Source organism: Pseudophryne corroboree, chromosome 7 (genome assembly GCF_028390025.1).
Source record: "Pseudophryne corroboree isolate aPseCor3 chromosome 7, aPseCor3.hap2, whole genome shotgun sequence".
Classification (NCBI taxonomy): Eukaryota; Metazoa; Chordata; class Amphibia; order Anura; family Myobatrachidae; genus Pseudophryne; species Pseudophryne corroboree.
Genome location: NC_086450.1, coordinates 509,446,930 through 509,469,445, shown reverse-complemented (window position 1 = coordinate 509,469,445; position 22,516 = coordinate 509,446,930). Strand labels below are relative to the sequence as shown.

General features: G+C 47.9%; 1 protein-coding gene across 4 annotated transcripts in view; it reads right to left on the bottom strand.

Moving 5' to 3' along the window:
* The window catches only part of LOC134945879 (uncharacterized protein C16orf96 homolog), a 72,851-nt gene that overhangs the window by 5,505 nt on the left and 44,830 nt on the right, over positions 1 to 22,516 (bottom strand). For all 4 annotated transcript variants that reach the window (XM_063935431.1, XM_063935429.1, XM_063935430.1 and 1 more), the window contains 10 exons: positions 19,846 to 19,931; positions 13,193 to 13,303; positions 12,515 to 12,589; positions 11,338 to 11,502; positions 4,076 to 4,194; positions 3,317 to 3,379; positions 3,060 to 3,143; positions 1,688 to 1,841; positions 1,111 to 1,204; positions 958 to 1,035 (listed from right to left, as the gene is read on the bottom strand). In XM_063935431.1, the coding sequence (XP_063791501.1) occupies positions 958 to 1,035; positions 1,111 to 1,204; positions 1,688 to 1,841; positions 3,060 to 3,143; positions 3,317 to 3,379; positions 4,076 to 4,194; positions 11,338 to 11,502; positions 12,515 to 12,589; positions 13,193 to 13,303; positions 19,846 to 19,931 (1,029 nt within the window). The remainder of the gene's footprint in view (positions 1 to 957; positions 1,036 to 1,110; positions 1,205 to 1,687; positions 1,842 to 3,059; positions 3,144 to 3,316; positions 3,380 to 4,075; positions 4,195 to 11,337; positions 11,503 to 12,514; positions 12,590 to 13,192; positions 13,304 to 19,845; positions 19,932 to 22,516) is intronic.

Below are 22,516 nucleotides of genomic sequence, written 5' to 3'. Positions count from 1 at the left end.
TAAAAGCCCATTCCACAAGGAAGGTGGGCTCATCTTGGGCGGCTGCCCGAGGGGTCTCGGCTTTACAACTTTGCCGAGCAGCTACTTGGTCAGGAGCAAATACGTTTGTAAAATTCTACAAATTTGATACCCTGGCTGAGGAGGACCTGGAGTTCTCTCATTTGGTGCTGCAGAGTCATCCGCACTCTCCCGCCCGTTTGGGAGCTTTGGTATAATCCCCATGGTCCTTACGGAGTCCCCAGCATCCACTAGGACGTCAGAGAAAATAAGAATTTACTTACCGATAATTCTATTTCTCGTAGTCCGTAGTGGATGCTGGGCGCCCATCCCAAGTGCGGATTGTCTGCAATACTGGTACATAGTTATTGTTACCAAAAAATCGGGTTATTGCTGTAGTGAGCCATCTTTTCTAGAGGCTCCTCTGTTATCATGCTGTTAACTGGGTTTAGATCACAAGTTATATGGTGTGATTGGTGTGGCTGGTATGAGTCTTACCCGGGATTCAAAATCCTTCCTTATTGTGTACGCTCGTCCGGGCACAGTATCCTAACTGAGGCTTGGAGGAGGGTCATGGGGGGAGGAGCCAGTGCACACCAGGTAGTTCTAAAGCTTTACTTTTGTGCCCAGTCTCCTGCGGAGCCGCTATCCCCCATGGTTCTTACGGAGTCCCCAGCATCCACTACGGACTACGAGAAATAGAATTATCGGTAAGTAAATTCTTATTTTTTGTCATCACACTTTCATTCTTTTCCCCAATCCTACAATGGTAGCTTGGATCTATCTTTTTAAACTATCGTACTGTCTAGGTGACATAACTCGTTCCTGATGAAATCACATCGGAATATTGGTTCATCCAACAAAATGGCCGCCTGTGCTGTGTTTCAGCGCAGGCGGACATTTTGTTGGATGAACCAATATTAAGATGATGGCTTCTCTTCAGTCTGTGTCGTTACTTACGTGTGTTAAGGTTGATCGAGCTCCTGTAGTTTGAACTAGCAGAACGCGCTCTGGAGGGTTGCTGAGGGGTCTTCAGTCCTAAAAACGAGATGGGTTATATCAGAATCCATGGTGCACAGAGGGCAAGGTCTGGGCTGCTAAGCTGACGCTTACCTTGTGGATCCCTGTCGGGAATGTGATTGGTGAAGCTCTTGTCCAACCGACCTTTATACAACATACCGTCAATCCCCATCAAGTCGACCTCGCTCTGCGTACGAGGGATAAGAGATGGACAGTTACCACAGCACCAGAAAACAAGTCCAAATAAACACTGTACACAGCACCGGACTAATACAGAGCTGAAGAGGCGCCATTTTATCCAACTGCTCAACCACTACTAAAGCCATGAGGGCAACTGTATCGCAATAACCGTTTTGAGGCCAGGTTGACCATACATCAATCTACTTTGGAATGAGGAATAGACTAATTCCCCTGTGAGCAGAATGGGGTGCTGCAGCCAACTACACTACACTCTAATATATAACGATCTTAATAAATCTTGTGGGATTTGAGGTACAGTCATTTACACATTGAACATTTCCAGTTAATAATCAATTGCAAATGGAGGCAATACTGTTCATTCACTACACCAAAAGGCCTGTTAGTAAGCGCTAGGTCGGGCAATCTCGTGGCTCGCTGGCCTCAATCTAACATATATTTCAACTTAAACCGGCTGTTTTGGTACACTTACATTCTTGTATTGGATTTGCCCCGGGTCGCCGTATGGGAAGACTGTGGTGAGGTTATGGCTGCGGGAGGGAATCTTTCTGTGGTACGAGCAGGAGGTTTGGGGTCTTGGGGGTTCCGTGTACTGGAACTCTGGGTCTGTCATCTCCTGGGGCTCCCTGAAAACATGAGGGTGAAGTGTGTGAAAATGGGGCTAAAGTGTTAGCCCCGGGTTGCGTAAGTCCTGTGTAGCCACTGACATAGGCCGGGGGTTCGGTTAAAAGACGAGCAGAAATGTTGGACCCTGGACATACAGTACATAAAAAAAGTTTTTGCGTGCCGGCTGTGACATATTTATATATGCAGTACCCCTTTTCCCTGAGAAGTGTATCTGTGTACGGTTTGTCAGATGATTAAATGATCCTTTTCCTGTAGAAACAATTAGTGCAATTATGTGTTACATCCACTTGGCTGCTACTGTAATAACAGAGAATTGTATAGGCCTCATTAATGCGGGTTCCCCACACAACCCACTCATGCACTGTTAATGTATCTGACGTTGTGGGTAGGGCAGTCGAGAGCCTGTCTTGGCCCAGGTAATTTTCAGGGGGTGTGGCCTAATCACAGGAGGCATGTTCACGCACCCTTAGAAAAAAATACAGAAAAGATTGTATTTTAAGCGCCACCATGGTTCACACTACAGCCCACTGGTGTTTAGCATGTGGTGGGCTGAGGAGAAGAGGTGCAGCTGCTACTGCCAGAGGGAGGAAGCCCGGGGCCCCCACTGGGCAGGAGCGGATCTAGACTTTTCTTTAGGGGGGGTGGTTTACTGTTTAATCTCGACTCCTCCCTCTACAGTCCCAACTCCTCCCATCTACAATCCTAACTCCTCCTCTCTCAATTCTGACTGAACTTTTTGAGTGAGACTGAGATAGAGCTTTGTGAGTGTTCCATGTACATGTGACTGTGCTGTGGGGTAATTCTATTTATTAGCCCTAGTACCCACACACCAGCAAGTGAGGGGCAAATGGTCTGTAACCCTTGCTCTCCTGGCTCCTCTGTGCTGCTGTGGTATAAGCTGCAGCACATCGTTCTGCCTCAGGCTCTCCCCGGAAAGCTCTCTCCTGCTCAAAAGTGGGCGTGGCTATGACTGTTAGGGGGGGCAGTCGCCCCCTTCGCCCCCCCCCCCCCCCCCCCCCCTAGATCCGGCCCTGCCACTGGGTCCCTCCAACAGACCTGGGCCTGAGTAATTTGTACCCTCTCTCGGCACCACTGGTTGTGAGTACAGTTCTACGCATGATGTGATATGCAGACCTGCCCTGTGCATTCTGGCGTGTGCTATCCCGCGTGTAACATGACTGAGGGTGCAGTGGGAGTTTTTGGAGCCCCCGTTATACCCGCTGATCTTGATCCGGCTGTAGTCTGCAGTGTTTGGCCGGTTTCGGGGGATCAGAGGAGCTGAGCGCACAGTAACCAGGTGCCTGAAGAAACAACAAAAAGAGACTTGTTTACTGAACGGCCATATAATACAAGCGTTACGCCCAAATAAAATAACATTATAAAGAATGGAGGAAGAGGGGGAAGAGGTAACGTGGGAGACAGTGGTAATAGGGAGTAATGGTCTGTTCAGCGTGGCGGTAATGCGTCTACTTACGGTGCCGTTGCCATGGTTACAGGCCGATCACAAGAGATGCACTTGACTCTCTCAAACAGCTTCCTGCGGATAAGCAGATAAGTGGCTCTTAGTGATAAGGAGACAGGCTGCGGCAAAGACATGTACAGCCCTCCCCTCCTCTACCCCCCCCCCCCCCCCTAGCAATCTACAGTAGCATAGACTTGCAATGTCGTTATCACTACCAGTAATTACTGTATTATTTAAATACGATTTACAGAACCGTCATCCATAAAAGACGTACGCCTTACACCCTCTGCTGCATCCCCCCCCCCCCCCCCCCCCATCATCACATACATTGTGGTGTCGATGGGAACAAACATTTCACAATATAAATTAAAGCACTTTATTTTATTTTATTTTGGTGTAATAATGTGCGAATCCACCAATCCGCAGTCCGTACAGATTATGATGGCTGCCTGGGATGCGTTTGCAGTGCTGACAGATGCAGACTAATGCTATGGCCATTTTTTCCACTTGTCTGCTGCTTTTTTGCACTGCTTGATACATTCCCCCACCACTAATGTCATCAGTGCCTGAAAACCTAGCTACTGACAGGGATGCAGGACCTGGGAAATGGGGAGAGATCTAGCTTGTCTCACGTGTGTTACCTAGGAGGCTGCAAGTAAAATAACACCATCCGTCTACATCCCTGCAGAAAGAGGAATGATGGGGCCTCAATGACGTACAAAGCTATGGGGATGAGGTGCATATAAGCCCCCTGTCCCTCCATACACTCACTTCCTGAAGCCGGCAGCCCCGTCCAGATCGTAGCTTTGTGTAGTGCTGAGATGCTTCTTAAGGAACCTCCACAGCTCCTCCAGGTCCCTCTGTATGGATTCCAAGTCCGATGGACTTAGCTAAAAGGCATGGACACCATGCGTACAGGATGAGTCATTTGTATAGAATACACATTGTAATGTTTATCAACATAGTATATATAATTACATATACACTGCTCAAAAAAATAAAGAGAACACTAAAATAACACATCCTAGATCTGAATGAATGAAATATTCTTATTAAATACTTTGTTCTTTACATAGTTGAATGTGCTGACAACAAAATCACACAAAAATTATCAATGGAAATCAAATTTATTAACCCATGGAGGTCTGGATTTGGAGTAACACTCAAAATTAAAGTGGAAAAACACACTACAGGCTGATCCAACTTTGATGTAATGTCCTTAAAACAAGTCAAAATGAGACTCAGTAGTGTGTGTGGCCTCCACGTGCCTGTATGACCTCCCTACAATGCCTGGGCATGCTCCTGATGAGGTGGCGGATGGTCTCCTGAGGGATCTCCTCCCAGACCTGGACTAAAGCATCCGCCAACTCCTGGACAGTCTCTGGTGCAACGTGGCGTTGGTGGATGGAGCGAGACATGATGTCCCAGATGTGCTCAATTGGATTCAGGTCTGGGGAACAGCCGGGCCAGTCCATAGCATCAATGCCTTCGTCTTGCAGGAACTGCTGACACACTCCAGCCACATGAGGTCTAGCATTGTCTTGCATTAGGAGGAACCCAGGGCCAACAGCACCAGCATATGGTCTCACTAGGGGTCTGAGGATCTCATCTCGGTACCTAATGGCAGTCAGGCTACCTCTGGCGAGCACATGGAGGGCTGTGCGGCCTCTCAAAGAAATGCCACCCCACACCATTACTGACCCACTGCCAATCCGGTCATGCTGGAGGATGTTGCAGGCAGCAGAACGTTCTCCTTGGCATCGCCAGACTCTGTCACGTCTGTCACATGTGCTCAATGAGAACCTGCTTTCATCTGTGAAGAGCACAGGGCACCAGTGGCGAATTTGCCAATCTTGGTGTTCTCTGGCAAATGTCAAACGTCCTGCACGGTGATGGGCTGTAAGCACAACCCCCACCTGTGGACGTCGGGCCGTCATACCACCCTCATGGAGTCTGTTTCTGATCGTTTGAGTAGACACATGCACATTTGTGGCTAAATGCCAAACGTCCTGCACGGTGTTGGGCTGTAAGCACAACCCCCACCTGTGGACGTCGGGCCCTCATACCACCCTCATGGAGTCTGTTTCTGATCGTTTGAGTAGACATATGCACATTTGTGGCTTGCTGGAGGTCATTTTGCAGGGCTCTGGCAGTGCTCCTCCTGTTCCTCCTTGCACAAAGGCGGAGGTAGCGGTCCTGCTGCTGGGTTGTTGCCCTCCTACGGCCTCCTCCACGTCTCCTGATGTACTGGCCTGTCTCCTGGTAGCGCCTCCATGCTCTGGACACTACGCTGACAGACACAGCAAACCTTCTTGCCACAGCTCGCACTGATGTGCCATCCTGGATGAGCTGCACTACCTGAGCCACTTGTGTGGGTTGTAAACTCCGTCTCATGCTACCACTAGAGTGAAAGCACCGCCAGCTTTCAAAAGTGACCAAAACATCAGCCTGAAAGCATAGGAGCTGAGAAGTGGTCTGTGGTCACCACCTGCAGAACAACTCCTTCATTGGGGGTGTCTTGCTAATTGCCTATAATTCCCACCTGTTGTCTATTCCATTTGCACAACAGCATGAGAAATTGATTGTCAATCAGTGTTGCTTCCTAAGTGGACAGTTTGATTTCACAAAAGTGTGATTGACTTGGAGTTACATTGTGTTGTTCAAGTGTTCCCTTTATTTTTTTGAGCAGTGTATATATATATATATATATATATATATATACTAAAACAAATTGCAGCGTCACTCCAGGGCTTTGAAAAAATCTTAGTGTATTTATTGAATCACAGTTCCAACGTTTCGGGGTCCGTAACCCCTTTGTCAAGGTGTGTGTAAGTGCAAGTGCCAAACCTCTTACCTTAAAAGCTATGCTCCACCACGTGTCAGGCAGATTCCTCCCCGCGCTGCTCATCCGCTCCGGGACCTGAGGGTTTCCGGCGCTGGGCTGGTGACGCCACATCTGCGCCGTCACACCGCTTCCGGTCTCCCGTTGCTATGGCATTGCGTCTGGCTCCTAGCTTGGTTGCCTAGGCAACCCTGCCGTTTACCATTGCGCTATTGCGCCGGGGTCTGTAGGGTGCAAAATAGTGATTATAGTGACTATTAATAAATATCATGCCTACAAGGTACTGGCAATAGGAATTACCTATGTGGAATGGAACATGCATCAAAAATTATCTTTAAATCTAAACTGTGTCAGACTGGACTATAGGATTCACTGTGCCGGCTACCTCCACCACCTCCAATAAGGATAGAATATTAGATAATAGAGTTGGAACATTATGCTAAATCATGAGAGGTAAAAGAATGTTGGTTGCCCTGTCACCTTTTACTCCTAATCACCCGTGTATCTATAGATAAAATTATAAAGAATATATATAAACTAATATGAAAATTGCAGTTGAGTGAAATGACGAGACTGGAGTAGTCCATGATTTCTCTTGGTTCCTCATTTCCCCAGCGTGTTCCAGAGGATTTGGTCATTGAGGCCCTTCGGCCTAATTGTTTCTAGTTTAAAGATCCATCTTGCCTCCAACTTCAACAGTTTGCCATGTCTATCTCCCCCTCTTATACTACTGGGCACGTGATCGATCACCATCTGTTTTAATGAGCTAAGGGGGTGCTGTTTCTCTACAAAATGCTGAGCGACAGGTTGCTCCGATTTCCCACTCTTAATTGCTGCTGTGATGGCAGAGCGGTGTAATGCCATACGTTGGCGTAGGTCTCTGATGGTTTTACCCACGTAGCCTAGTCCACATGGACACATGATAAGGTATATAATATGTGTGGTGGTACAGGTCACCACCTGGTTGATTTTAAAGTCCCGATTTTTGCTAGGGTGTTTAAACGTGTTTCCTACCATCATATACTTACATGTGGTACATCCCAAGCATTTGTAACACCCCGGTGCTTTACTCAGGAAATTCCTTGGTGTTTCAGTATCGAAACCGGTGATGTCAGCATGCACCACGTTGTCTTTAATGCTTTTTCCCCTTGTGAAACAACACATGGGTCTTTTAGATCTGAAGCAGCTGAGTTTATCATCACTTGCCACTATGGGCCATAGCGCTCTCGTGGCTCTTTGGGCTATTGGGCTAGAAGTGCTGAATTTGCTAGTCCAGGTTATCACTTCTTTGGGACTCCTCTCAGTTTTAGAGAGCAACTTTTTCCGTTCCAAGTTCAGAACTTCCATTTTCTGTTCCTGTAGCAGCCTTGTGTCGTATCCTCTTATTCGGAATCTCTCTACCACCACTGATTTCCTGATCAGGCTCAACAACATAGGGACCATTCCATCCCTAAAAGACCCATGTGTTGTTTCACAAGGGGAAAAAGCATTAAAGACAACGTGGTGCATGCTGACATCACCGGTTTCGATACTGAAACACCAAGGAATTTCCTGAGTAAAGCACCGGGGTGTTACAAATGCTTGGGATGTACCACATGTAAGTATATGATGGTAGGAAACACGTTTAAACACCCTAGCAAAAATCGGGACTTTAAAATCAACCAGGTGGTGACCTGTACCACCACACATATTATATACCTTATCATGTGTCCATGTGGACTAGGCTACGTGGTGGGTAAAACCATCAGAGACCTACGCCAACGTATGGCATTACACCGCTCTGCCATCACAGCAGCAATTAAGAGTGGGAAATCGGAGCAACCTGTCGCTCAGCATTTTGTAGAGAAACAGCACCCCCTTAGCTCATTAAAACAGATGGTGATCGATCACGTGCCCAGTAGTATAAGAGGGGGAGATAGACATGGCAAACTGTTGAAGTTGGAGGCAAGATGGATCTTTAAACTAGAAACAATTAGGCCGAAGGGCCTCAATGACCAAATCCTCTGGAACACGCTGGGGAAATGAGGAACCAAGAGAAATCATGGACTACTCCAGTCTCGTCATTTCACTCAACTGCAATTTTCATATTAGTTTATATATATTCTTTATAATTTTATCTATAGATACACGGGTGATTAGGAGTAAAAGGTGACAGGGCAACCAACATTCTTTTACCTCTCATGATTTAGCATAATGTTCCAACTCTATTATCTAATATTCTATCCTTATTGGAGGTGGTGGAGGTAGCCGGCACAGTGAATCCTATAGTCCAGTATGACATAGTTTAGATTTAAAGATAATTTTTGATGCATGTTCCATTCCACATAGGTAATTCCTATTGCCAGTACCTTGTAGGCATGATATTTATTAATAGTCACTATAATCACTATTTTGCACCCTACAGACCCCGGCGCAATAGCGCAATGGTAAACGGCAGGGTTGCCTAGGCAACCAAGCTAGGAGCCAGACGCAATGCCATAGCAACGGGAGACCGGAAGCGGTGTGACGGCGCAGATGTGGCGTCACCAGCCCAGCGCCGGAAACCCTCAGGTCCCGGAGCGGATGAGCAGCGCGGGGAGGAATCTGCCTGACACGTGGTGGAGCATAGCTTTTAAGGTAAGAGGTTTGGCACTTGCACTTACACACACCTTGACAAAGGGGTTACGGACCCCGAAACGTTGGAACTGTGATTCAATAAATACACTAAGATTTTTTCAAAGCCCTGGAGTGACGCTGCAATTTGTTTTAGTGTTACCTGATTCGGAGCGGAGGGCACCCAGGCAATTGCTGATAAGGACCAGGAGTGCCGGGCACCAGAAACCATATTTATATATATATATATATATATATATATATATAATATGAAATTTTAAAGGGTAACGCCGCTCTCAAATGTTTTATAATTGGATTACTGTAGGAGGTCTGCCTGAAATTGCCTGCTAAGACCTCAGACGTACTTTGCTCTAACAATCCCGGGGCTCGTTCTGAAATGTAGTACAGTGCACACTGTGTCATGTACCTATAGATGTTACGAGGCCTCAGTGACTGTCTTTATGAGTGCAGATGCCAGGTTACGCTGTCCTATGTACACAGTATCTGTATGCGGGGTGCATGTCATGCGAGTCAGCCTGGTTTCTGCCTGTGTGAGAGCACAACATGTGTGTCTCCTAGTGATACACCTATTGCTCAGGTCTGGGAATGTGTGGTTACACAAGGAAACAAACAATGGTCGCTCAGCACTATTACCTAACACTATTGTTCTCATAGATATATTTATGACTTGGGAAAGATCTGAGTTGACGTGATCACTCCCTTATCTGATGGGCTGAGGTAAGCGTGCACTACATTTCTGCAGTGAGTGCTGGATCCTTGTATCAATGTGAGAAGAGCAATAGAGGCATTATGACTTCCATATAATTCTATGGCCTTTAGACCTGCCGGTGACCGATCTGAAGCAAGGCAGATACCTCCTAGAAGGGTCGTTTATGCCAATCACCTTTTTTAAGATAAATTACTTTTTGGGACAATTACACCCCACCACCTCAACCATCCACAAAGGTCAAAGGATGGCGGGAAAAGTTCTGTCCTACCGCAAAATAATGGGACAGGAGTAGGGAGGCCATTGCCATGTTCTTGAGTCCCAAAAATACCTAGGATTATAATTCTTAAATCCAGGGTATTACGGATTTCAATACACACTGTGGATTGGGCCAGGAGCAGTGGGATAATACTTACCTTCTTGGTTCCAGAAGCCTTATCCAGTCCTCTCAGGCTCCCCCAGCTGCCCATAGGTGGAGTCCCATGATGCAGTTGGTCTCAGTCACTGATAGGCACATTGCATGGTGACATAATCACTGTGCAGCGAGCATCCAGCCAATCAGTGACTGAGATCAGTCGCACCACCAACTCTTCGATTGTAGCTGAGTCTGGGAGAGGACTGGAAAATATGGCCGCCGGTAAGAGAAGCCCCTTCTGACCACCGCTGTGTGACTAGATTAAGCAAACAGGGAGGAAGGAGAGGGGAAGCAGGGGATGAAGGGAGGAATTTTTTTACAATTCAATCTCTGGATTGTGATTTATTAAATTCCAAATCCTGGGATTACAAGAATGGTGTGGGATTGGCTTTCCTAGACAGAACATCTCATTGTTGCAGTAGGCAAAGTGATTAGTAGGCCTTGACCATAAGGCCAACCTAGCAGAGGAGTGGTAGAGCCACATCCTCTCTGGCCCTCATAACTGAACAGAGGACACATCCTACAGTTCTATATACTTCTTCAGGGGTTCTTCTTTTCCTTCAGTATTCAGATCTCAAAACTGTGGAAGCCACACTCGTATTCTTAGAGAGATTAAATAGAAGACATCCACGAGGTTCTGCCTGAGTCCAGGAACACAGAGGTGTGCTCTCTTCTAGTCCTCATCAGATAAGAACCATTCTGCTGAATAAAACTAATTCCTGTGCATGACGTACTTCAGGAGGATGGAGTCAATACTCAACGCAGCTCTCAGATTCCTTGTTGCTCTTAGAGATACATCAAATGCTATGTAATGTGGTCGGCAGTTAGTGATGACCTCACTTCAGACTGGCCCTGTGTCCTACCTCCATCGTTATCATCTTCTTATCAATACAACACATTTGTGATGACACTGAGAAATGAAAGTGTAGTACCGAGAAGTGTCCTCACTCAAAGGAGTCTTCTGAAACAGATTATCCTTGCTTCCAGAGACTCTGGTCAGTGTAGATGAGGCTGCAGCAAGCCTCCAGAAATGACCACTGTGGGACATCATGTTTGTTTCAACTTTAGATGCGGTTGAGGTGAGGTCACATTACACCCAATTCACTCTCCGTCACAGTTAAACCTGGTGGCAGCTAACGGACAAATGGAAGTTGCTCAAATTGAGACCAATCAGCTTGTAACTGTCATTTCACAGACTGTGCGAGTTAGATGACAGTTATAAGCTGAGTGGTTGCTTTGGGCAACTTCTCCACGTTATCTCTCTCCAGGGCTTGATACATCTTCCCATGAATGTTAATTTCTGTTAAAAAGTGATATACAACCACCCAAATGCTCAGGACAAATATGCTGTCATGTAAATAGAATGACAAGTAAAGGAAATAACCAATTGACACTTACGGCAACGTATTGATAGGTTCCATACACTGTGACTGTGTTGTATACTATACATGTGTTACCTTGCCCTCCAGTCCAGCCAGTAGCTTGGCCAACATGTTTTGCCACTCAGACTCCTGTATGGAAAGTTTCTTGATTAGATCCTCCAGAACGGCGTTGACCTCACCGATGGCGGCTTCCAGTTGACCTTGTCCCACTTTGGTTTCCAGTGCCCGTTTGTCAGCTTTCTGTAGGAGAGGTATTGGTAAAGATTTCCTGCCCAGGTATTTACCCACCATGGTACCCCCTGTATGTGCCTGTACAAGTGTTTCCCTACCTCCTCTCTGCCCTGAACCCAACCGTACCTAACCTGGGCCTCATCTGTCTATACTTGTCCAGGTATTTACCCACCATGGTGCTCCCTGTATGTGATTGTTGAAGTATTTCCCTACCTCCTCTCTGCCCTGAACCCAACCGTACCTAACCTGGGCCTCACCTGTCTATAGTTATCCAGGTATTTACCCACCATGGTACTCCCTGTATGTACCTGTACAAGTATTTCCCTACCTCCTCTCTGCCCTGAACCCAACCGTACCTAACCTGGGCCTCACCTGTCTATAGTTTTCCAAGTATTTACCCACCATGGTACTCCCTGTATGTACCAGTACAAGTATTTCCCTACCTCCTCTCTGCCCTGAACCCAACTGTACCTTACCTGGGCCTCACCTGTCTATACTTGTCCAGGTATTTACCCACTATGGTGCTCCTGTATGTGCCTGTACAAGTATTTCCCTACCTCCTCTCTGCCCTGAACCCAACTGTACCTTACCTGGGCCTCACCTGTCTATAGTTATCCAGGTATTTACCCACCATGGTACTCCCTGTATGTACCTGTACAAGTGTTTCCCTACCTCCTCTCTGCCCTGAACCCAACTGTACCTTACCTGGGCCTCACCTGTCTATAGTTATCCAGGTATTTACCCACTATGGTGCTCCTGTATGTGCCTGTACAAGTGTTTCCCTACCTCCTCTCTGTCCTGAACCCAACCTTCCCATTGTACTTATAGTACCCCACTTTCCTATGCTACCTGCTGCCTTTACCTTCCTCGTATCCCCCTATCCAGTCAACCTACCCTTTTATAGATCCTTATTTTATTTCTGATGGAGCTACATGACCTCACTACCGTCATCCCGGCTTTAGGCAGAGGGCAGTGTCTCCTGTAATCACAGTAGCTGCGACTCTAAGAGATGTGTGCTCACCAAATTCAGTTCCAGCATTAACTCCTCGCTGTTCAGCTTCTTCCTCTCCAGCTCATCAATCTGGCTTTGAAGTGTCTGCAAGGAGAACAAGAGGTTATGAAGACTCCGGTTATCTTACTCTGTGCTTAATGAAACGGTCACTGACTCCCAACTGTCTTCACCTCTCCCTTACACACTGGTCCTCACAGAGAACCTCTAACACATGTCCTCAGGTATCTCCGCAGGTGATGTAGCCCACACCGGCCAATCAGATCCCAGCGGGCATCTTCCTGGTGTAGAAAGGGCACTTGTGTGCCAGTTTTTTTAGAAATGTAACCAACGCGTTTTACTACTGTGGACATAATTCATGTGCATTACACATAATAGCAACTAAACAGAACACACAGACCCTAGAGCCCTCAGATAATACCAAGAACATTACACTACTATCTGTACATCTAAGTAAAATAATGAATGGGATTGCATGGTGGCACAGTGATTAGTATTGCTGTCTCACAGTGCTGGGATTAAGGGTTTAATTCTATTCAGCCTTGGATCACCAGCACCTGCCCATGTGGCGGCTTATTATCACAGTGCTCATGTGTTTTCTTCCTGCCCTGTCTCCCGTATCCCCCCTGTCTGTGCTCCAGGAACCCACTCGTGTAACCAGTTCTGGCGCCGTCCCTCTTGTCTCCTCACCGCGGTCTCTGACAAATCTGCCGCTAGCTTATCGGTTTTCGTGTCCAGCCGTTGTAGTGCCAGCGTCAGATCATGAAGCCTGCCCTGGAGGGCGTCCATGTCCGTCTTGTTCTGCCGGGTAAGAGGAGCACAGAAGAGATAACGGGTTACAGCTGTCTGGAAAGGCCTGTGCATAGTGTGCCACCGACTCAGCCTGGAGGCAGCCGTTCATGGCAATGCAGTCTGTCAGTTCACTAGGAAATAGTGACATCGCTAAGGCACGAGGCACAATCGTGCCTCATGCCTCAGTAACGACACCAGTTCCTGGTGACCTGACAGACTGAATGTTCGTCCAGCCAACAAAATAGCTCCCCGCCTCCATTGTGTGGAGAGAGATAAAGTGATTGGTTGCTTCGGGCAACTTCTCCCAGTTTATCTCTCTCCAAGGGTTGCTACATTTCCCCTTGACGGTCATCTTTAGAGGAGAGTTCCCTTCAATATGCCCTTGTACTACCACTCACTGCAAACACAGCACAATCTCACAATCTCCACGTACAGATGGAGCCTTGATCATCTAGCCTTCTCTGCTGCACCTAGGTGCACCAAGGCTTATTAGCATAAGCCTTTCATTAATTGCCCTGGCTGAATTAATCCTATTAAAGGGATAGATGAGCAGGGCTCCATCTGTACCTAGTGCGGAGACAGCACACAGTTTATACAGTGGGACTACTCAGTAAAGTACAGTATAATGAAGAGGATGAGCTTTCAGCTAATATTGTTATAATCTACAGCAGTGATTAAATTATTCATTTGAAAAAATAAGATTTTACTCACCGGTAAATCTATTTCTCGTAGTCCGTAGTGGATGCTGGGAACTCCGAAAGGACCATGGGGAATAGCGGCTCCGCAGGAGACTGGGCACAACTAAAGAAAGCTTTTAGGTCACCTGGTGTGCACTGGCTCGTCCCACTATGACCCTCCTCCAAGCCTCAGTTAGGACACTGTGCCCGGACGAGCTGACATAATAAGGAAGGATTTTGAATCCCGGGTAAGACTCCTACCAGCCACACCAATCACACCGTATAACTCGTGATACTATATCCAGTTTAACAGTATGAAAACAACTGAGCCTCTCAACAGATGGCTCAACAATAACCCTTTAGTTAACAATAACTATGTACAAGTATTGCAGACAATCCGCACTTGGGATGGGCGCCCAGCATCCACTACGGACTACGAGAAATAGATTTACCGGTGAGTAAAATCTTATTTTCTCTGACGTCCTAGTGGATGCTGGGAACTCCGAAAGGACCATGGGGATTATACCAAAGCTCCCAAACGGGCGGGAGAGTGCGGATGACTCTGCAGCACCGAATGAGAGAACTCAAGGTCCTCCTCAGCCAGGGTATCAAATTTGTAGAATTTTGCAAACGTGTTTGCCCCTGACCAAGTAGCAGCTCGGCAAAGTTGTAAAGCCGAGACCCCTTGGGCAGCCGCCTTCCTTGTGGAATGGGCTTTTACTGATTTAGGATGCGGCAGTCCAGCCGCAGAATGCGCCAGCTGAATTGTGCTACAAATCCAGCGAGCAATAGTCTGCTTAGAAGCAGGAGTACCCAGTTTGTTGGGTGCATACAGGATAAATAGCGAGTCAGTTTTCCTGACTCTAGCCGTCCTGGAAACATACATTTTCAAGGCCCTGACTACGTCCAGTAACTTGGAATCCTCCAAGTCCCTAGTAGCCGCAGGCACCACAATAGGTTGGTTCAAGTGAAAAGCTGATACCACCTTAGGGAGAAACTGAGGACGAGTCCTCAATTCCGCCCTATCCATATGGAAAATCAGATAAGGGCTTTTACATGACAAAGCTGCCAATTCTGACACACGCCTGGCTGAAGCCAAGGCCAATAACATGACCACTTTCCACGTGAAATATTTTAGATCCACGGTTTTAAGTGGCTCAAACCAATGTGATTTTAAGAAACTCAACACCACGTTGAGATCCCAAGGTGCCACTGGAGGCACAAACGGGGGCTGAATATGCAGCACTCCTTTCACAAACGTCTGAACTTCAGGTAGTGAAGCTAGTTCTTTCTGGAAGAAAATCGACAGAGCCGAGATCTGTACCTTAATGGAGCCTAATTTCAGGCCCATAGTCACTCCTGCTTGTAGGAAATGCAGAAATCGACCTAGTTGAAATTCCTCTGTTGGGGCCTTTTTGGCCTCACACCAAGCAACATATTTCCGCCATATGCGGTGATAATGCTTTGCAGTTACATCTTTCCTGTCTTTAATCAGTGTAGGAATGACTTCCTCCGGAATGCCCTTTTCCTTCAGGATCCGGCGTTCAACCGCCATGCCGTCAAACGCAGCCGCGGTAAGTCTTGGAACAGACAGGGCCCCTGCTGCAGCAGGTCCTGTCTGAGCGGCAGAGGCCATGGGTCCTCTGAGATCATCTCTTGAAGTTCCGGGTACCACGCTCGTCTTGGCCAATCCGGAACCACGAGTATTGTTCTTACTCCTCGTTTTCTTATTATTCTCAGTACCCTTGGTATGAGAGGCAGAGGAGGGAACACATAAACTGACTGGTACACCCACGGTGTCACTAGAGCGTCCACAGCTATCGCCTGAGGGTCCCTTGACCTGGCGCAATATCTCTCTAGTTTTTTGTTTAGGCGGGACGCCATCATGTCCACCTGTGGTCGTTCCCATCGATTTACAATCAGCGTGAAGACTTCTGGATGAAGTCCCCACTCTCCCGGGTGGAGGTCGTGCCTGCTGAGAAAGTCTGCTTCCCAGTTGTCCACTCCCGGAATGAACACTGCTGACAGTGCTAGTACGTGATTTTCCGCCCATCGGAGAATCCTTGTGGCTTCTGCCATTGTCTTCCTGCTTCTTGTGCCGCCCTGTCGATTTACATGGGCGACTGCCGTGATGTTGTCTGACTGGATCAGTACCGGCTGGTGTAGAAGCAGGGATTTTGCCTGACTTAGGGCATTGTAAATGGCCCTTAGTTCCAGAATATTTATGTGTAGGGAAGTCTCCTGACTCGACCATAGTCCTTGGAAGTTTCTTCCCTGTGTGACTGCCCCCCAGCCTCGAAGGCTGGCATCCGTGGTCACCAGGACCCAGTCCTGTATGCCGAATCTGCGGCCCTCTAGAAGATGAGCACTCTGCAGCCACCACAGCAGAGACACCCTGGTTCTTGGAGACAGGGTTATTAGGCGATGCATCTGAAGATGCGATCCGGACCATTGGTCCAACAGGTCCCACTGAAAGATTCTGGCATGGAACCTGCCGAAAGGAATTGCTTCGTAAGAAGCCACCATCTTTCCCAGGACCCGCGTGCAGTGATGCACCGATACCTGTTTTGGTTTCAGGAGGTCTCTGACTAGAGATGACAGCTCCTTGGCTTTCTCCTCCGGGAGAAACACTTTTTTCTGGACTGTATCCAGAATCATACCCAGGAACAGTAGACGTGTCGTCGGAACCAGCTGTGATTTTGGAATATTCAGAATCCAACCGTGCTGGTGTAGCACCTCCTGAGATAGTGCTACTCCCACCAATAACTGCTCCTTGGACCTCGCCTTTATTAGGAGATCGTCCAAGTACGGGATAATTAAAACTCCCTTTCTTCGAAGGAGTATCATCATTTCCGCCATTACCTTGGTAAACACCCTCGGTGCCGTGGAGAGTCCAAACGGCAGCGTCTGGAATTGGTAATGGCAATCCTGTACCACAAATCTGAGGTACTCCTGGTGAGGATAGTAAATGGGGACATGCAGGTAAGCATCCTTGATGTCCAGGGATACCATGTAATCCCCCTCGTCCAGGCTTGCAATAACCGCCCTGAGCGATTCCATCTTGAACTTGAATATTTTTATGTATGTGTTCAAGGATTTCAAATTTAAAATGGGTCTCACCGAACCGTCCGGTTTCGGTACCACAAACAGTGTGGAATAGTAACCCCGTCCTTGTTGAAGTAGGGGCACCTTGATTATCACCTGCTGGGAATACAGCTTGTGAATTGCCGCTAGCACAGCCTCCCTGTCTGAAGGAGTAATCGGCAAGGCAGATTTTAGGAACCGGTGGGGTGGAGACGCCTCGAATTCCAGTTTGTACCCTTGAGATACTATTTGCAGGATCCAGGGATCCACCTGTGAGCGAGCCCACTGATCGCTGAAATTTTTGAGGCGGCCCCCCACCGTACCTGGCTCCGCCTGTGGAGCCCCACCGTCATGCGGCGGACTTGGAAGAAGCGGGGGAGGACTTTTGCTCCTGGGAACCTGCTGTTTGTTGCAGCCTTTTTCCCCTACCTCTGCCTCTGGACAGAAAGGACCCGCCTTTTCCACGCCCGTTTTTCTGAGTCCAAAAGGACTGTACCTGATAAAACGGCGCCTTTTTAGGCTGTGAGGGAACATGGGGTAAAAATGCTGACTTCCCAGCAGTTGCTGTGGAAACTAGGTCCGAGAGACCATCCCCAAATAACTCCTCACCCTTATAAGGCAAAACTTCCATGTGCCTTTTTGAATCTGCATCCCCTGTCCACTGGCGAGTCCATAAGCCTCTCCTAGCAGAAATGGACAATGCACTTATTTTAGATGCCAGCCGGCAGATCTCCCTCTGTGCATCTCTCATGTATAAGACTGAGTCTTTTATATGCTCTATGGTTAGCAGAATAGTGTCCCTGTCTAGGGTGTCAATATTTTCTGACAGGGAATCTGACCACGCAGCGGCAGCACTGCACATCCATGCTGACGCAATAGCTGGTCTAAGTATAATGCCTGAGTATGTATATACAGACTTCAGGATCGCCTCCTGCTTTCTATCAGCAGGTTCCTTGAGGGCGGCCGTATCCGGAGACGGTAGTGCCACCTTTTTAGACAAACGTGTGAGCGCTTTATCCACCCTAGGGGGTGTCTCCCAACGTGACCTATCCTCTGGCGGGAAAGGGAACGCCATTAGTAACTTCTTAGAGATTACCAATCTTTTATCAGGGAAAGCCCACGCTTCTTCACACACTTCATTTAATTCTTCTGATGGGGGAAAAACTACGGGTAGTTTTTTCTCCCCATACATAATACCCTTTTTAGTGGTACCTGGGTTTATATCAGAAATTTGTAACACCTCTTTCATTGCTTCAAACATGCAACGAATGGCCTTAGTGGACATTAGACTAGACTCATCGTCGTCGACACTGGTGTCAGTATCCGTGTCGACATCCGCGTCTGCCATCTGAGGTAGCGGGCGTTTTAGAGCCCCCGATGGCCTTTGAGACGCCTGGACAGGCATGAGCTGAGAAGCCGGCTGTCCCGCATTTGGCATGTCGTAAAAAATTTTGTGTAAGGAGTCGACACGTGCACGCAATTCCTTCCATAAGTCCATCCACTCAGGTGTCTGCCCCGCAGGGGGTGACATCCCTTCTATAGGCATCTGCTCCGCCTCCACATCATTATCCTCATCAAACATGTCGACACAGCCGTACCGACACACCGCACACACACAGGGAATGCTCTAACAGAGGACAGGACCCACAAAAGCCCTTTGGGGAGACAGAGTGAGAGTATGCCAGCACACACCAGAGCGCTATATAATGCAGGGACTAACTGAATTATGTCCCCTATAGCTGCTGTTATATATACTGCGCCTCAAATCTGTGCCCTCCCTCTCTTTTTTACCCTTTTCTGTAGTGTAGACTGCAGGGGAGAGCCAGGGAGCTTCCTTCCAGCGGAGCTGTGAGGGAGAAATGGCGCCAGTGTGCTGAAGGAGATAGCTCCGCCCCTTTTTCGCAGACTATTCTCCCGCTTTTTTATGGATTCTGGCAGGGGTAATTATCACATATATAGCCTCTGGGGCTATATATTGTGGTATTTTTGCCAGCCAAGGTGTTTTTATTGCTCCTCAGGGCGCCCCCCCCTAGCGCCCTGCACCCTCAGTGACCGGAGTGTGAAGTGTGTATGAGGAGCAATGGCGCACAGCTGCAGTGCTGTGCGCTACCTTGGTGAAGACTGATGTCTTCTGCCGCCGATTTTCCGGACCTCTTCTTGCTTCTGGCTCTGTAAGGGGGACGGCGGCGCGGCTCCGGGACCGAACACCAAGGCCAGTTCCATGCGGTCGATCCCTCTGGAGCTAATGGTGTCTAGTAGCCTAAGAAGCCCAAGCTAGCTGCAAGCAGGTAGGTTCGCTTCTTCTCCCCTTAGTCCCTCGCTGCAGTGAGCCTGTTGCCAGCAGGTCTCACTGTAAAATAAAAAACCTAATTATATACTTTCTTTTTAGAAGCTCAGGAGAGCCCCTAGTGTGCATCCAACCTCGGCCGGGCACAAAATCTAACTGAGGCTTGGAGGAGGGTCATAGTGGGAGGAGCCAGTGCACACCAGGTGACCTAAAAGCTTTCTTTAGTTGTGCCCAGTCTCCTGCGGAGCCGCTATTCCCCATGGTCCTTTCGGAGTTCCCAGCATCCACTAGGACGTCAGAGAAAAATAAATCTTATGCCTAATGAACACCGGAGTAATGGCATCTACTACTCAGTAATTACATAGGGTTACACATAATCTGACATCAGCTGCAATGCAATAGATCAGAGCAATGTGTATTAATATAATCACGTGTATCCATGAAATTGCATCTGTTAGGAGGTCACCTGCGATGAGCACCAACGCTACAGCAGCCTCACACACCTTCTTATTATTGGTGTAAAGCTTCTCCACATCCTGGTGCAGGGCCCGCAGCTGCTGCAGAAGATCCTCCGGGATCCCTATTTTTCCTGCAAGACACGAGAAGAGTGCGAAATATGGGGAGAGGAGATGTGGGCAGCCGATATACATCTCACAGTTCTACATAGGGACAGGTCACGTTCTACATAGGGACAGGTCACGTTCTACATAGGGACAGGTCACGTTCTACATAGGGACAGGTCACGTTCTACATAGGGCCAGGTCACGTTCTACATAGGGCCAGGTCACGTTCTACACAGGGCTAGGTCACGTTCTACATAGGGACAGGTCACGTTCTACATAGGGACAGGTCACGTTCTACATAGGGACAGGTCACGTTCTACATAGGGCCAGGTCACGTTCTACACAGGGCTAGGTCACGTTCTACATAGGGCCAGGTCACGTTCTACATAGGGACAGGTCAGGTTGTTCTATATAGGGACAGGTCACGTTCTACATAGGGCCAGGTCACGTTCTACATAGGGACAGGTCACGTTCTACATAGGGACAGGTCACGTTCTACATAGGGACAGGTCACGTTCTACATAGGGCCAGGTCACGTTCTACACAGGGACAGGTCACGTTCTACACAGGGACAGGTCACGTTCTACACAGGGACAGGTCACGTTCTACACAGGGACAGGTCACGTTCTACACAGGGACAGGTCACGTTCTACACAGGGACAGGTCACGTTCTACACAGGGACAGGTCACGTTCTACACAGGGCCAGGTCACATTCTACATAGGGACAGGTCAGGTTGTTCTACATAGGGACAGGTCACGTTCTACATAGGGACAGGTTACGCTCTACATAGGGACAGGTCAGGTTGTTCTACATAGGGACAAATCACGTTCTACATAGGGCCAGGTCATGTGCTGCAAAGGAACAGGTCACGTTCTACATAGGGCCAGGTCACGCTTGGACCCAAATAACAACCTGTCCCTACTAAGGACCGTTCCCATCTTATGAGAGAACAGGCAGCAGACATTAATGAGGACCATTCTAGCCCATCAGCCAATCAGATTCTTTAGAGAATGAGAGCAAAACATCTGATTGGCTGCTGTACGCATCAACGTCTCTCCTTCACAATCACCTGCAGAACAAGTTTCATAAATGTCCACCGTCTCGGTTTCTTAAATGTTTGTTTGACTCCTTAACACTAGTTGTGTCCACTCTGTGGATCAATGAGGGTATGTGTCCTTGTCAATGGGTGTGGATCACTGAGGGTATGTGTCCTTGTCAATGGGTGTGGATCACTGAGGGTATGTGTCCTTGTCATTGGGTGCGGATCACTGAGGGTATGTGTCCTTGTCAATGGGTGTGGATCACTGAGGGTATGTGTCCTTGTCAATGGGTGTGGATCACTGAGGGTATGTGTCCTTGTCATTGTGTGCGGATCACTGAGGGTATGTGTCCTTGTCAATGGGTGTGGATCACTGAGGGTATGTGTCCTTGTCAATGGGTGTGGATCACTGGATCGAACATACAGTAATTAGGTCGCCAGTCAACAGGTCAACCCCATATGGTCAACATGCAAGAGGTCGGCAGGGTCAATAGGCCGACATGTAAAAAGTAGACACCTCAAACGGTATGGTATAAAAGGCCAGGTATTGGGTAGTACCCACAGGTTTTGTTGCAGCGCAAACCACCTAGTTCCAGTGCAGTGCTAAGCCCCCCAAATCTATTTTGTATCCAGGAACAAAAGGTCGACACAGACAAAATGTCGACGTGGAAATGGTTGACACAAAAATGGTTGACACAAGTTTTCTTTATTATATATATATATATATATATATATATATTTGTGTACTGTACCCTAAAAGATAACATGGCAGTCCCAAATATGTTACATATAAGCGCTTGTTTCAGTACAGCTTCTGACCAATACAGGAGAAGCTAGATGGAAGAAATCCCCGGCCGCAGCAGCCTGGAAAGTGGGGACTGCGCCAGATTGCAGCACAGGTGATACAGAAATGTATTATATGAAACCACTAGACCAGTGACAGCAGTAGGAGACCACAGAGCCAGATGTGGCCCCCGGGCCTTCACCAGTGGCCCCAGCTACTTCCTGCCTTATTGTCACATCTGTTGTCTATAGCTTCTTCTCACGACGCTGAACCAGGCCCTTTATATTATTCCTGAAGTTTACCACAGTTCCTATCACTGCCCTACAATGCCTGGGCCGCTTCTCTCTGGGGGCAATAACGTCATACGCTGGTCTTCATCTGAATCTACAGGGAGCAGCGGCTGGATCTATTCAGCCCTACGGACATGAGGGGGACAATCACCTTTCCTGTAGTAACTAGCAACAGACCGCGGCTACTGACCCCGGAGTAATGGCTCATTGCCTCACACAGAAGGGACACAGTCTCTGTGTGTGTGTGTGTATACAGCTCTTAGTAACAGACCGGGCCGCCGGTGATGCAAGGTTTTGTTATTTGGCAGTAAAAGGCAGGAAACATCCAAACAACAATACTGACACACGTCTCCCATTACTGTACAAGTGAACGGGATTACAGGACGCACGACACCTGTGCCTACTCATCCGTAGCTGAACTACAAGTCCCAGCATACCCTGACGTTACAGGTTCTTTAAAGGAGACCCAGCGTTAATAGGATAACTGTATACTATG